Source organism: Mobula birostris, chromosome 27, assembly GCF_030028105.1.
Source record: "Mobula birostris isolate sMobBir1 chromosome 27, sMobBir1.hap1, whole genome shotgun sequence".
Taxonomy (NCBI): Eukaryota; Metazoa; Chordata; class Chondrichthyes; order Myliobatiformes; family Myliobatidae; genus Mobula; species Mobula birostris.
In genome coordinates, this window is record NC_092396.1 from 12,089,191 (window position 1) to 12,104,703 (window position 15,513).

Below are 15,513 nucleotides of genomic sequence, written 5' to 3' on the forward strand. Positions count from 1 at the left end.
TTTTATACATATATTTTTAAATTTGCTCCTGATCGGTTCATCAAGGTAATGGACTAAAAAGCTTGCTTAAAATGTTTTCAAGTGCAGACATTGTAACAAACAACATAAAAGAAAAAGCCAAGAAAAAGCATTATTCTGGCTACCTTGAATATTGTGATTGAATAGCCTTAGTTATTAAGCATACCTTTTATTCAATTAAATATCAAGGCATATATTGTCTGAAAGCACAGTAAAGCCACTGTTCAGTGTAAAACCATTTGAGTCAATTAATCTTGCCACAATGAGCAAGAACATACAGGCAGAAACACTTTCTGGATTATTAAAGGTTGTGTACCATGTTACCTACTTCGATCTTTGTAGGGAGTGCTGATTGTGAAATGAAGAATATGGCTGAAAGAAAGAATTCAATTTATTTAGTGTCTTTCAGAACCTCAGGACATCTGAAAATGACAGAAGTAATTAGATATTTTTGAAGTCACCAACAACCACTTTCAAGATTTCACTAATAGTAATATGATCAACAGATTACCTATTTATGTTGATATTGGTTGAGGAATAAATATTGATGTGCTTCAGTTTACCTTCTCAGACCATAAGACCATAAAATATAGGAGCAGAATTATGCCATCTGGCCCGTCGAGTCTGCTCCACCATTTCATTTTGGCTTGTATTTTCCCTCTCAGCCCCAGTCTCCTGCCTTCTTCCTATATCCCTTAATGCCCTGAATAATCAAGAATCTATCAACCTCTGCTTTAAATATACCCAATGACTTGGCCTCCACAACTGTCTGTGGCAACAAATTCCACAGATTCACCACTCCCTGGCTAAAGAAATTGTTTCTCATTACTATTCTAAAATGGCATTCCTCTATTCTGAGACTGTGTCCTCTGGTCTTAGGCTCTCCCACCAAATAGGAATCATCCTGGACTTTTGATAGGACTGCACCAATGACAGATTGAAATTTATACTTTGTCTGGGACTTGAACCCACAACTTTTTCACTCAAAGTGCTACAATTACTCAGATCATGAAAGCTGCTGCCAGAGTCCCAGGTTTAATCATGACTGGGGTGCTGTTTGCTTGGAGCATACAAGTTTCCATCAGATGCCCTGGTGTCTTTCCACATTCCCAAAGACGTGTTGCTAGTGTAACTGGCTACTGTAAATGACCCTTTCTTGTAGGTTACCATCAAAAAGAATCAAGAGCTAGTCGAATAGAGAGAACCAATTGTAGGGATACAGAGAAATAAGGAGGGAGAATGGGCCAAATGGTCTCCTTCTTTGTTGTGTTATTGAAAACTTTTTTCTTGACATCGATGTTTTCAGTAACTGCAGCTGCGTGGACTAAACATTTTACACCAAAAATAAGCCATTGCCTAAGGATACTTCCCCTCCGTTTGTTGAGCCCTATATGAATAGAACATTTTTATCCCCTGTGCAGAGTTAAACTGACAGCATATTTCCAAAGCTGAGAACCAACCCAACTAAAAGATATTGAATTATACAATTTAATGGACCATCTTAAGTCACATCATTCATGCTAAATATAGTTCTGCTTGCTATAATATACTTTAGCTTATTAATGCACCTGTCAGAGAAACTCTGCTGCACAATGATCGGAGCCATCAAATGCTGTATTTTTACTATTGTACATTTCAAACATATTTTCCTCTAGTTTCATTGTGTATGAAAATTTTTATGATTAAGTACCTCTCTAAAGTCACTAATATACAGTAATAGCAATATTTTTTCTACACAGTTTGCAACAATTCATTTTTTAACTTGTGCAATATTGTAAAAAATTTAACAGGCATACTGTTTAATGCGATGTGCAAAACAAGGCATAAAGAGCTCTACAGTTCTGCAGCAGTGGATTAGAAAAAAGGAAAAATGGGATGGGGGAGGAAGATAAAAACTACAATGAAAAAAATCTCTGTACTCACATGGACTGCCTTTGTGTTGCCTGTAGAAGGGATCTGCAGATAGGGATGGAGATATGTTCCAATGCAATGCTCTCAGAGTGTTTAATTCATCTGTCCAGTACTCTTTGATGTTGTTCACAAATGGTGATGAATTAGGCAGAAGCCTTGAAATGTAAATTTCCCTAACAACCTTGCCTGAGCAAGTTATACTGAGGGAGAGGGAATTTGCTACTCAGTTCAGGTGGCTCAGAATGCAGAGTGAACTCCGGGTGTAATGACTGTGGGCTCAGCTGATGGGTTGAAATGATACACACATATGGTAATGAGTACAGTGGCTTTGTGTCTGTCACACTTGCCTGCACATATTTAGAGCCTTATTATTAAAGTGCCAAACACATTTACTAATATAAAACAACATTATGTTGTGAATTGTTTGGAGTTTTTAATGTTGTTTATTTCAATTTTAACTCCTGAAGTGGCTGATGCAAACCGTAATTTTATTTAACAAGACTAAGTAATCTTTATCTGTGGCCATTATTAAGGGGCGATATTGAAAAATGAGATTTAGCTGATTATTTGACTGTACTTGACTACAGTCAAGCCCAATTCTATTTCTACTCAATATTAGCATCCTAATATAGGGTGGCGGGGTGGAGATATGTTTCTACCAAAGGAGGCGTAAGGCACTCCTTCCCTGTTAGCTTGTAGAACCCCCTTGGGCAAGGTGAAGCACCTGCTTAGCCCCCTCCTCACCCTGATCAGGGTCATGTGAAGCCATGGGAGCAGGTGGTGGATGGTTTTATGAGCAGCTGGTGCACATCACAAGTCCTGGTTATGCAACCACTGATGCTAGGCAGACAATCCCTGAAGAGTGTTGATAATGGCAGGGGTCACCCGTTTTGTAACAGCACTGCCCAGAAGGAACTGGCAAACCACTTCCATACAAAAATTTTCCAAGAACAATCATGGTCAAGAGACCATAATTGCCAACATCGTACGACACAGCAGATGATGATGATGGAGTATGTATCCATTCATTCCAAGAGTTGTGGATAATGGTCAGCAGTTAAGAGTTCTGGTTCATTTCTAGTTTATTTCCTAGTTTCACATCCCCTGTGTCATGAGTACTATAACTTCATTGTACAGCTGAACAGATACTTTGGAAGTTGAGTGCTTCATCTCTACATTGCAATATTAATACAGATGCATAATTTTCATTACAAAAAAGCAAACTAATTAAAGCCAAGGATATGATGGTGTTTTATACAATGGATGTTGAAGCAGACTAGGCTGATGTTCATAAGATAGTGTCCTAGGAAGTTTCAGGATAAGAAAAGGTAAATGAACACCCAGATGAAATATAGACTCAGTGGCTCTTTACACCTATACACCTACTTGTTAATATTATCTAATTAGCCAATCATCTGGCAGCAACTCAAAGCATAAAAGTATATAGGCATGGTAAAAAGATTCAGTTGGTGTTCAGACTAAACATCAGAATGGGGAAGAAATGTGATCTAAATGACTTTGACTGTGGAATGATTGCACTGGACAACAAACTTTTGGGAAGTGTTGCTTCTTTGGAAATTTATTTTGTTTAAGATAAACAACATGAATCTGAACACAAATATAATTTCAGACTACTTGTATCACATAGGAATTTTGAGAAACAAGAAATTAACTTTTATTGAATATAATGTATTTCATTGCATAACGGTGCTGATGCTTTGCAATAGTTCAACTAAGCCAAAAATGTTTTGTTGATAATTTCCATTTGTACGTTATGTCTGAGGCTTCTCACTTGTGTCCAACAATAATCGCCAGCATTGATGGACTCCAGTTGCTCTGATACCATTTCCCCATGACCACAATGTCCTGGTGAAACCCTTCACCATGCTCGTCACTTAAGGTGCTAAGATTTGCATAAAAGAATTCTAAATGGTAATGCAGAAAATGAATCTTGAGTGACATGTTACACTTCATGGCTTTCTATACTTGATGCATGTTGTCAACCAGCTGCACATCTAGTTTGGTGCTCTGTAGTTACCAAGAAAACTTTCAACAACATCCTTGAATGTCTTCCATGTGATTTTCTCTGGTTCCACTAGCAGTTCTTTGATTTGCCTGTCACTTGATTTGTGGACCAACAAAAATGTCTTCTTTAATCTTGGCAGCAGTCATTTTGACTTGAATCATGAACTGAAATAACAAATATAGGTCATTTCAACAAAATGGTGCATGATAAGGAAATTTCACAGTGATTTTCACAATCAGTAGCCCAAAATCCAAGATACACACAGAAGTATTCAGAAAGTAAAATCTTTGTTGTCCAGTGTAATTGGTGCCAGACCGTGTACCTTGAGCATCTGAGAAATTGACCTCCTTCGATTTTTACACACAACAGTTGCGAAAAAAACGTACAGTGAGTGGCAGTCATGTGGGCAGAAAAACTTTGTTAACGAAGAGGAGAGGAGAACCAGACTGGTTCAAGTTAACAGGAAGCTGACAATAACTCAAGTAACCATGTTACAACAGTGGTGCGCAGAAGAGCATCTCTGAAAGCACAACATATCAAACCTTGCAGTGGATGGGCTATAGCGGCAGAAGACCACGCCAGGTTCCACTCCTGTACCTAATAAAGTGGCAACTGAGTGCATGTTTACTTGCAACTGTAGGTTTCCTCTTTGCTTTGCACAAAATGTCCTTGCTCTTCTGCAGCTTTTGATACTATTGAAGCCATCCACTTAAATAAAGCATGACTTGGCCCACATCATAAATATTAGAAAAATAAAAATAAAATGTTATCCGAAATTACACTAAAACATTTGTACCCAAGTAAAGCAAAGTATTTTAAAAATTAACATATTTTCCAAATTATTGCTCTTCATTCATAGAAAACAATTAAGTTTTGATTGTGCCACCCACCTGTCTGGACAAGTTTGAAATGATGATGCAATTTCCTCAGTCTCTATCGATGAATGTTCACGATCTTTCAGTGGGTCCAAGCCTATTGTCTTTTACTCTTGCCGCAAGCTGTTCCCTTCTGTCTGACTTCATTCTCTCCCTGGAACTGAATCAGGGTGTTCGCAAGCTCAGAGCCATATATAACCCCGAACATAAATGATGGTTCACATATCCATTAGATAAGCATGAATAATTTCTATCCCGATCTCTTATCTCAGAGTATGTACCTTTGTCAATTGCTGTTTTGCTGTTGCTGATTTGATCTGTTGTACTGCTGAACGTTATGGGCATGCTATGCTGGCACTGGAATGTGTCGTGACACTTGTGGGCTGTCTCCAGCACATTCTTGGTGTGTGTTGGCTGTCCACACAAATGATGCTTTTTGCTATATGTTTCAATATACATGTGATAATCAAATTAATTAATTAATTAATTTCCTTTCTCCAATGGATTACTCTCTGTGTCTCTTTCTTCTTTTCCAAATGCTCTTATAAACCACCTTCTTAATTTATCCCATTATCTTTGTACATGGCCCAAAGTTTATTTATTTAAAGATACAGTGCAAACAGGCCCTTCTGGCCCCTCAATCTGCATTGCCTAGCAACCCAAGTCTAATCAGTGGATAATGACCAATTTAACCTACTAACTGGACTGTGGGAGGAAACTGGAGCACTCAGCGGAAACCCATGCACACACAAGGAACACGCAAATCTGCTTACAGAAATGAATGCCGAACTCCAGCACCGAAGCTGTAAGGGCATTGTGCAGCTACGCTACCGAGTGTGCCCCAAGTTAAACCACTAAAGTACCTCAGTAAAGGTGCAATAGTCATAGAAAAGTACAGCACAAAAAGAGGCCATTCAGCCCATTTTGTCCATGCTGAACCATTTAAACTGCCTACTTCCATCGACCTACATGGAGACCATAGCCTTCCACACCCCTACCATACATGTACTTACCTAACCTTCTCTTGAAAGTTGAAATCAAGCTTGCAGGCACCACTTGTGCTGGTAGCACATTCCACACTTTCATGCTCCTGAGTGAAGAAGTTTCCCCTCATATTCCTCTTAAACGTTGCACCTTTCACCCTTAACCCATGACCACTGGTAAGAGTCCCACCCAACCTCAGTGGAAAAAGCCTGCTTGCATTTACCCTATCTATACCCCTCAATTTTGTATACCTCTGTCAAATCTCCTCTCAATCTTCTATGTTCTAAGGAATAAAGTCTCAACCTATCCAATCTTTATTTATAACTCAGGTCCTCCAGACCTGGCAACATCCTCATAAATTTTCTCTGTACTCTTTCAACCTTATTCACATCTTTTCTGTAGGTAGGTGGACAAAACTGCACACAATACTCCAAATTAGGCCTCACTAATATCTTATACAACTTCAACAAAACATCCCATCTCCTGTACTCTTACTTTGGTTTATGAAGGCCAATGTGCCAAAAGCCTTCTTTACGACCCTATTTACCTGTGATACCACTTTCAATTAATTATGGACATGTATTCCCAGATCCTTTTGTCCTACCACATTACTCAGTATCCTACCATTCACTGTGCAAGACCTACCTTGGTTGGTCCTACTGAAGTGCAACATCTTGTACTTGTCTGCATTAAATTCCATCTGCCATTTTTCAGTCTATTTTCCCAGCTGGATCAGATCCCACTGCATGCCACGATAGCCTTCCTTGCTGTCCACTACTCCCCCAGTCTTGGTGTCATCCTCAAATTTGATAATCCAGTTAATCACATTATCATCCAGATCATTGATATAGATGACAAAGAACAACAGACCCAGCACCTATCCCTGCAGTGCTCCACTAGTCACAGGCCTTTAGTCAGAGAGGCAACCATTTACTACCTCTCTCTGGCTTCTCCCACAAAGCCAACGTCTAATCTAGGTTACCACCTCATCTTAAATGCTGAGCAACTAAATCTTGTTAACTAACCACCCATGTGGGATCTTGTTAAATGCCTTACTAAAATCCATGTACACAGCATCCACTGTCCTGCCTCCTTCAACTTTCCTGGTAACTTCCAAGGAAAAAAACTCTTAAGGTTGGCTAGACAGGATCTACCATGCACGAGGCCATGCTGACTATTCTTAATCAGTCTATGTCTATCAAAATACTTATAAATCCAGTTCTTCAGAATATCTTCCAATAACTTCCCCACTGATGATGTCAGACTCACCAGCCTATATTTTTCTGGTTTATTGTTAGCACCTTTCTTGAACAGCAAAACAACTTTGAATATCCTCCAATCCTCTAGAACTTTACCTGTCATTAAGGATGATTTAAATATCTCTTTTAGAGCGCCGGCAATGTCTACACTTGCCTTTTACAGGGTCTGAGGGAACATCTCATCAGGCTCTGGGGATTTATCCACCCCAATTTGCCTCAGGACAGCAAACACCTCCTCCTCTGTAATTTGTATAATGTCCATGAAGTTAATGCCGCCTTGTCTCACTTCTGTAGACCCTATGCCGGTCTCCTGAGCAAATACAGATGCAAAAAAATTATTGAAGCTCTCCCGTATCTCTTATGGCTCCACACACGATTATGATTCTGACCTTCCAGAGGGCCAATTTTGCCTCTTGCAATCCTTTAAAAAACTTTAAGTTGTTCTTGCTAAGTGAATCATTTGTTATTCCTCAAGACTAGCTTAAGAATTTAACTAACAGCTCAAAATAGCTAATGCTTTAATATGTAATAAGGTATCTACATAATTTACCGTACAGCAATAAACTAGAACCATTTGTCAAATGTGGACCGCTGTCTGTGAATGACCCAAATAATGGGATTTATTTGTAGAGGACAGAAAATTGTATTTACTCATCATGACCTTGCAAGGAAATGTATATTCATCTATTGAAAACTCATAGCTATCTTCATTTGGTCAGAGAGAACAGGTGGATAGGATAGCCTAATTTGTTGTAAACATGAAACAAACTGTTACTGCTTTAAGCTATTGAAGTTGAAGTTAAACTCAAGTTTGAGAGTGGTGCTACATTGAAGTCCTGCTTGCTTATAAACTTTGGTCTTACATTTCTTGGGATCACACTCAAATATTGTAAAATTGTAAAGCTGTTGATGTCTAACATGCATGGCTTTGATACAACCCAAAATAATCAAAATAACTCAAGGCTCATCTGAACTGTTTTGTATCTTTGCATGTTTCATCTAGATAAAGTCATTTTGGATAAAGATCATTCTGTCTGTTTTCCCACCCCTAACAAACAAACAAAAAAAAAACTGGGTATCAGCGTGTTTGCTGTCTATACTGTGACTGATTTACCCTTTCTTCTGCTATGGTGAGGCTATGGAATTCATTAGCCCCATTTACCACACATTGTAATTAGATTGCATTACAGAGGCACCACAGCTGCCTGTGATTAAGGCAATCAATTAAGGATCAGGACTCAATAAATTTGAGCAACATGACATATATGTAGATACATTTTAACATAAACAATTATACAAAAGAGCTGTTGAATAAAATAAATATCATTACTTACCATTTATCTTCTGTGCCAACCTACTGTATGTTCTGAAGCCATCACTTGCCCCTCCGTGTCTAATCATATAAAGGCAGAACTTACTTTTTACCTTGCCAGCTGTGGTTAGTGGCATCAGCACCAGATTTTGAGCTGAGTGGTCGCAGGTTTGAATCCAACCAGCTCCTTGCACACTTTCCATCTGTGCTGAGTTGAGCATTGAGCAAGCAACCTGGCCTCATAAAAAAAAACTGGACAAAATGCTAAAAAAACAGGAATGCCACCCGATGTGCCATATGGCATAGAGAGCAATAGTATTACTTTTTACCCTCCTGTGTTTATTTAACTTCCTCTTTAACCACATCTGTATTTGTTTCATCTCCTCATTGTGGTAGTGAGATTAATTCTCTTTATTTGAAGAACTTTCTCCCAAGGTTCTGATTGAATTTGGCTAAGCTATAGTACTGATGCCCCATTTAAGAAAATATATTCCCAATAGCTCCTTCATCACAGACATGTTAAAGTCAACATTCCCTCTATCTTTTTACAACTGCACAGACCAACCATTGCAGGAAATTTTTATATGGCCTAAAAACTGCACAGCATATTAAATGTTTTCTCTTCAGTATATGCATTCTATGAATATTTAGAATGAAAATTGAAAAATCATATACTTTTGATTTTATTTTTAATTGAAGGGCATCATGAAATACAGCACACAAAAGAAAATCTTCCAAATTTTGTAAACTTTTTCTCATCTGTGTTTATTAAAAATCCATTGTCTGTAAACACTGTCCAGATTAATTTTGCATTCAGGTGAAAGTTAAGTCTTAATCCTCATTAGATCACTTAAATGTTCCTCTTTCAGTCTGTCTCTGGATTTACATTTGATTGAATTCATAAGACTGAATCCACGTTTGCAGACAGCACTAGAAGCTTGAAATGTTCCAACAATATCAACAAGAATTGACCATTCTTGAAATTCTTTGTTTCCAAGCATGCAATTCACATATCAGTGTCTTAATTGAACCAGTCTTAACTTCATGCTAAATTATATTAGCATTTCAAAATTATATTATTATATAAAACAAAATATTAGCTGAATGGCAACAAAGGCTACGTGCACGGGAGCATTTCAGGTACTCTGCGCCTGCATACCTGTGCAGCTTAGAGGGAACAGCATTTCAAGTTCCTCCTTAGGCTACCTTCACCTTTCTTATTTCAAGGGTTACGAGCCTAGCCTGTTGAACCTTTCCCTGATATGCAAACCTTCCAGTCTGCTATCATCCCCTTAATTGACTCAATTTATAACACATGCAAACTAGAACAATGCATAGCACTTGTGCAGTCAAACCCAGAATTCAGTACAAATCCTTTACTTTCCATCTTGCCATAAGTAATTCAAAGGTTTTGTTTGTTTTACAATTGTATTACTAATCTACCTTGCGACTTTCATTTATTTGTTTTTCTGTACCTAACTTTTTTTTCCAAGACAGCAGTTTAAGTGACTAGGCCAGCGTTGATCATTCATCCCTTACTTCCTTGAGAAGATGGTAGTGAACTACCTACTTAAGTGTTTGTAGTCCTGAAGAAAAGGTTAATAGGTTCTTGATTAGTAAGGACGTTAAAAGTTGTGGAGGCAAAGGTAGGAGAATAGGGTTGACAGGGAAAATAAAGCACACACAAATGTATTCTGACCATGCACTCATAAAGAATTTTGCAGACACTTTTATTCAACACCAGTAGAGATGGGGGAAAAAATTAAAAGGTAAAATGCTGAATATGGACAAAATACATAAAATCTCCATGCATATAACAAAGGAATGTAATCCTGTTTAGGTGTGAAAAGCTCTTTACAAATTCTGCAGAGGCAAAAATGGAAGAGTTTGCCATATGGATATAGAACAGTGGTGGATGAGATTAAGGGCCACAACAGACCAGAAACAAATTAAAATGTCAGAGAATTTATAAACATAAGAAATAAGACAATTAAACAGATAATAATCAAAATAATTGCCTTATAATAATTATATATTCTAACTAATTGTTTTTACATAAGAAGACAAGCAGAAGAAACAATGCTTTTTAATGGAACTAACAGCTCTTAGAAATTAAAAATACATTCTGGATAGACAGAATAAAATCCTCTAGCATTTCCTAATATGGATCATTTCTATCCCAGAAGTTTAAAATAAATTAAGATTTGTTATGTATTTAGTCTTTTGGAATACATGACCAATCTCTTTCAGGGAATCAATGGATATGGGATTATGTTATGTCCATTTAAAAAAATTAAATGCAGATGGTAGTGTTAGACTCACTAGGGTTATTATTAAAGTTAGATACATTTTTATCTTAAATAAAAATGATTTATATCCCTATCTATAACAAATAGTGCCATCAGATTCTGTGTGTCAGGAAATTTTAGTGGCAATATAATCAGGGAATGGTGGCAAAAAAATGGAAACCATAATCAACAAAACCTGCCACTGGTCTCATCAATGTATGAAAAACTGATAGGTCCTTAAGACTCTTTCACTGACCACTTACAATACACTCTGGATTTTATCATTGACTTTTTTGTTTATTATTGCCAAGGTTGGAATAAAACAATTCAGGGTAAAATTTTCAAGGCAAGTTACTTTGAAATTTCTCTCCTAGAACCAACGGAATAACTGATTGTAGACCAGTGACCACTCCAGGAACATCCCAGCAAGGCTGGGATCTAGCCTGTTGAAATATTTCCGACCACTGGACAGCCTACTAAAACTTGATCTCACACAACAAAAATCAAGAACAGCAACGTGGTAGAAGGCTAATGAAAGGAAAGAAGGAACCTATGAAGAGAAACATGGAAACAAATTTGTACATTTTATGATAAAGAGTTGTTTTATTGAGTGGGAGATGGCGGCGTGACGCAGCTCGCAGTGGCCACTCCGGTGGTGATGTCTGTTATCTGTCAAGTAGGGTGCTGTGCACAATCCTGATTAGATGGAGACAGACGTGAGAGCATGGAGGAACATCTGGTGAAACCTCTAAAATGCCAGCTTCGCTGCTGTTGCTACTGTGTGATCCGGAATCTCCGGAGGGGAAGGCCCCGAGTCCTTGGCTTTGCTTGTTGCCTGGCAGCCGGGGAGGGGTCAAAACGCTCGGCCGAGGATGGCGCTCGGTGTCGGAGGCTCGAAGTTTTCGGTCGGACTCAAAGTCCACTGCGGTCGGGTGCTTCCAATGGTGCAGCATCGGCAAGTTTGTGGCGCTTGGAGGTTCATGGCAGGGAGAGTTTCTCCCTTCTACTGTCTGCATGAAATGATGAGGCTATCGGAACTTTGAGACTTTTTTTTTTACCGTGCTGCTCTTTATCAAATTACGGTATTGCTTTGCACTGTTGTCGCTATATAATTATGTAGTTTTGTCAGTTTTAGTCTTGGGTTGCCTTGTGTTTCTTGTGATATCATTCTGGAGGAACATTGTATCATTTTTTAATGCATGCATTTCTAAATGACAATAAATGAGGACTGAGTGTCCTCATAATCTAATCTAAACCAGAAATGAGATTAATCAACAGCCATGTTAGCATATAAATTTTGTACTAGAAATTTATTTCCCAGCAGTTAATTTGGTACATATTAATTCTTAATGCTTTTGCTGGATTTCCAAATCAAATTACAAATCCTGTAAAGTTATAATTTAAACTAAAATAAATTAAATTTTCAGTTTGTGGTACTTATGATAAAAGTTTATACATGAGTATTAGCAATATTCACAATTTATTCCCCATGTTAAAACAAAAGTTCAGAGTTCAAAGTACATTTATTATCAAAGTATATATACTATATACAACATTGGGATTTGTCTCCTTCCTTACAAGCAGCCTTCTTCCTTACAAAGAATTCCAATAGAACTGATAAAAGAGGACTGTCAAACAATGTCAAAAAGAAGCCTGTGAACACATGCCAGAAGGAATAATTTTAATGAAGGGTCCATCTCCAAACACCATTGTTGCTCACCAATTATTCTCCTGTCTCTATTTTTTCATCAACATGCTTGAGTGCCATTAAACCCCTCTTTTCATTACATCAAGCATTTTAACATAGAACAAATAAAATTATCAAATTAAAAAAGCCTTAAGTAATATTTTTACAAACAATGGTATCAAAATTCTGACAAGGCAATAGACGTTGGATGGCATCCCTAAAGAGCGAGAAACTAGCCTGCTTGGCCGGGGGGGGGGGGAGGGGGGGGGGTGCAGAAACAGATTTCTCTTGTCCATTAACTATTTGGATATACATTTCTATAAATATTGACTTCAACTCACACCCCATTTCCTATGAACCAAGATTAAAATATCTTAAGAATTGAAATGCATCAAAACATGGGTAATTTCCTTGACATTCTATTCTCATAATCTCACCAAAGGTACAGCACCAACCAATATTTAGACATACTATCTGAAGCAGTTCGAAGGAAAATTTCATTTAGTGAGTTTGCTGAAAGAACATTCTGAGCTGGCACTTTACAGAAAGGTGCAGTCCTTTTAAATATTCTTGTTTTCTTAGACCATGTTCATAGGACTGATTCTTAATACTGTCAAGTTCCAGTTCAATCTGCACTCTATGCCTGAAATATTTTTGTAAATCACGTGTTGGCCTCTGCCTCTATCATAGTGTTGCAAGCCTGCCACCATAAAGGCACTTAGTCCACATTATTTTCTTAAGTATACAAAACTAATGAACTATACACCTCGATGCCTCACGCTTGATCCTAGTTCTCAGTTTCTTTAATTCGGTGCTACTTTCATCAATTATTAGTCCATATTCTGCTAAATTCCAAGCTTCTTCATAAAGCTGTTGTTCAAAGTAGCGGAGAGCGCTTTGCTGGAAGTGTTGAGACAAACTAGCCTGTCCTGGCTTACTGGAGATACTAGTTAATGCCAAAGACTTGTCCAACTGTAAGGCCTTTATGTAGTTTTTACAAGCCTCGTCATTTTTCAGTGCAAGAAGCTGGATATGTCCCATAAAGCAATAATCTTCAACCAGGTCTGCAGAGTTTTTGTTAATGCTTCGTTTGATGACCTCTTGTAGGTCCTCTAGTGCCCTCTCATACTGCTTCAGTTTGGTCAGACATATTGCACGAAGACGAATATACTTAGCTTTATTTTTACTTGCAAGAACAGCGAGCGTGTAGTATTTCAGTGCTTTCTCCTCCTGGTTCCCTTTAGCCAAGGCAATGGCCTCCTGTGAAGCTATCTATAAAAGAAAACGGCAAACAAAGCACTATTACTTTCTCACAAAAGAGAATTTATTGACAGGTAAAAGAGGGAAAAAATCCTTTTACTCTGAAGAGGTACCAAGTTAGCTGAGGTAATGGATGAAAAGATCTGGTGGTTATTTTGCCTGCCGCATTTGAAGCCTAGGTGACCATTTAATAATCAGAAAATGCATTGTTTCCTGAAGAGACCACAACGTTGTTTGTAAATAGAATTTTCAACCTGATATATTTGGTGTGATCTTTTTATTACAGATCTTGGTACAAAGAGAAATAATTTAAAAAAAGGTATTTATTTAGCACTGTTTAGATAAGTCAAAATCATTTCTGTGCAGTAAGCCACTTTGAAATATAGTAGAGCATGATCTTGGCAGCAAGCATTCATTCTCAGTAACACCAGACAACAATGCAACAAATAGTTAAGTTTATCTGTGTTTGGAGGAGATATGCTGTGCCAGTAAGGATCTTTTCCAAAGATCTGCAATTATCTTGCCTTTTTGATGGAAACTTTCCTCCAAACAGGACAAAATTATTCATTCATGCAGCCCTTCCTTGGAATCCTACACTTTCCTACACCCTCCCTTTTCCATCCTGCTGTGGGATGATCACAATGTCAACTTCTCCACTGGCATAATCCTGTATAAAATGTTAACAGTGGAGAGGTTGTGATCGTCTCACTGTAGCATAGAAAAGGGAGGTTGTAGGAATGTAGTTTTCACTCATCATGACAATACAGTCTGCTACAACATAGCACTATTAAATTCAAGCAGACTTTAAACTGAAGCAATATGAAGATTGTGATTTTACATTCTTCCCACATTAGAATTCTGTTTCAGTCTCAGTAAAGAAACTGGTTTGTTTCTACAGAAAACTATGACTCTAAGTCCCAAAGTTCCTGGGTAATTAGAACAGCTAGATGTTGCTCCATTAACAATCTAGAAATTTAACTAAAGGTATGCTGATAATGATCAATGGAACACAAAATATTCAGAGGGCAGCACTACGGCAGCAGTCTTCTTGAGGTCTATCTACTTGTTCCCCTAGGACAACTGAACAGCAGGGAACCATAGGTGCATCTGTTATCCATTATCCTACAGAGCACAGACTGAATATATAGGAACATGCCTATCAGCACCATCACATAGAGGTCTTTTATACACTTTATAAATCACAAAGTAACCAGCTGCAGCTCTAGTACAATATTTATATTAAGTTAGTTAACCACAGTCTATTACTGCATCAAGTAATTACTGTCCAGGGGCTAATCAATTCTACAAATTTGCATCTTCCTGCCAAAGGATACCATCATGTTTAAAAATTGAAGAGAATAAAGATTACATTTCTCCAAACAAGGCTGACTTTATAATTCTCTTTGTCGCTCGTTTTTAATGCTGGGTAGCAATCTGTCTTCGAGTCTTTCAGCAAAATCAGAATCACTTTATTGCTAGCATGTGAAACATACCAAAATTGACTGTGGTTTGGTGCCAAGCATAAAACACAGGATAATACCATAACAGACAACAATAGAAACCAACAGCTTACAAAACAATAGTGCAAAGAGCCATGAGCAATCAACCATTAGCAGAATGGTCACATGCACAAATAATGATCAAACTTAAATAAATGTGAACATATGAACAGACTCAATAATTATCAATGGAACAAGGAGAACATGAAGAGTTAGAATATTATCCCTGAATGAGTTTTGTTGAGAAGCTGGACAGCTACAGGAAAGAAGCTTTGGAGATGGCTTGTAGTCCTGGTGATGTACTCGTAGCGTCTCCCTTTTGGCAATTTGGTGAATAGGTAACAAGCCAGGTACCTATTCACCAAATAGGTCAGCAATATGTAAACAATTGGTG

The 15,513-nt window shown here is 37.8% G+C and overlaps 1 protein-coding gene across 1 annotated transcript in view; it reads right to left on the bottom strand.

Annotated features, from left to right (window-relative positions):
• Nucleotides 1-12,111: 12,111 nt before the first annotated feature.
• The window catches only part of ttc34 (tetratricopeptide repeat domain 34), a 75,767-nt gene continuing 72,365 nt past the window's right edge, over nucleotides 12,112-15,513 (bottom strand). The window contains exon 8 of the mRNA XM_072244853.1: nucleotides 12,112-13,632. Within this exon, the coding sequence (XP_072100954.1) occupies nucleotides 13,111-13,632 (522 nt within the window). The 3' untranslated portion in view covers nucleotides 12,112-13,110. The remainder of the gene's footprint in view (nucleotides 13,633-15,513) is intronic.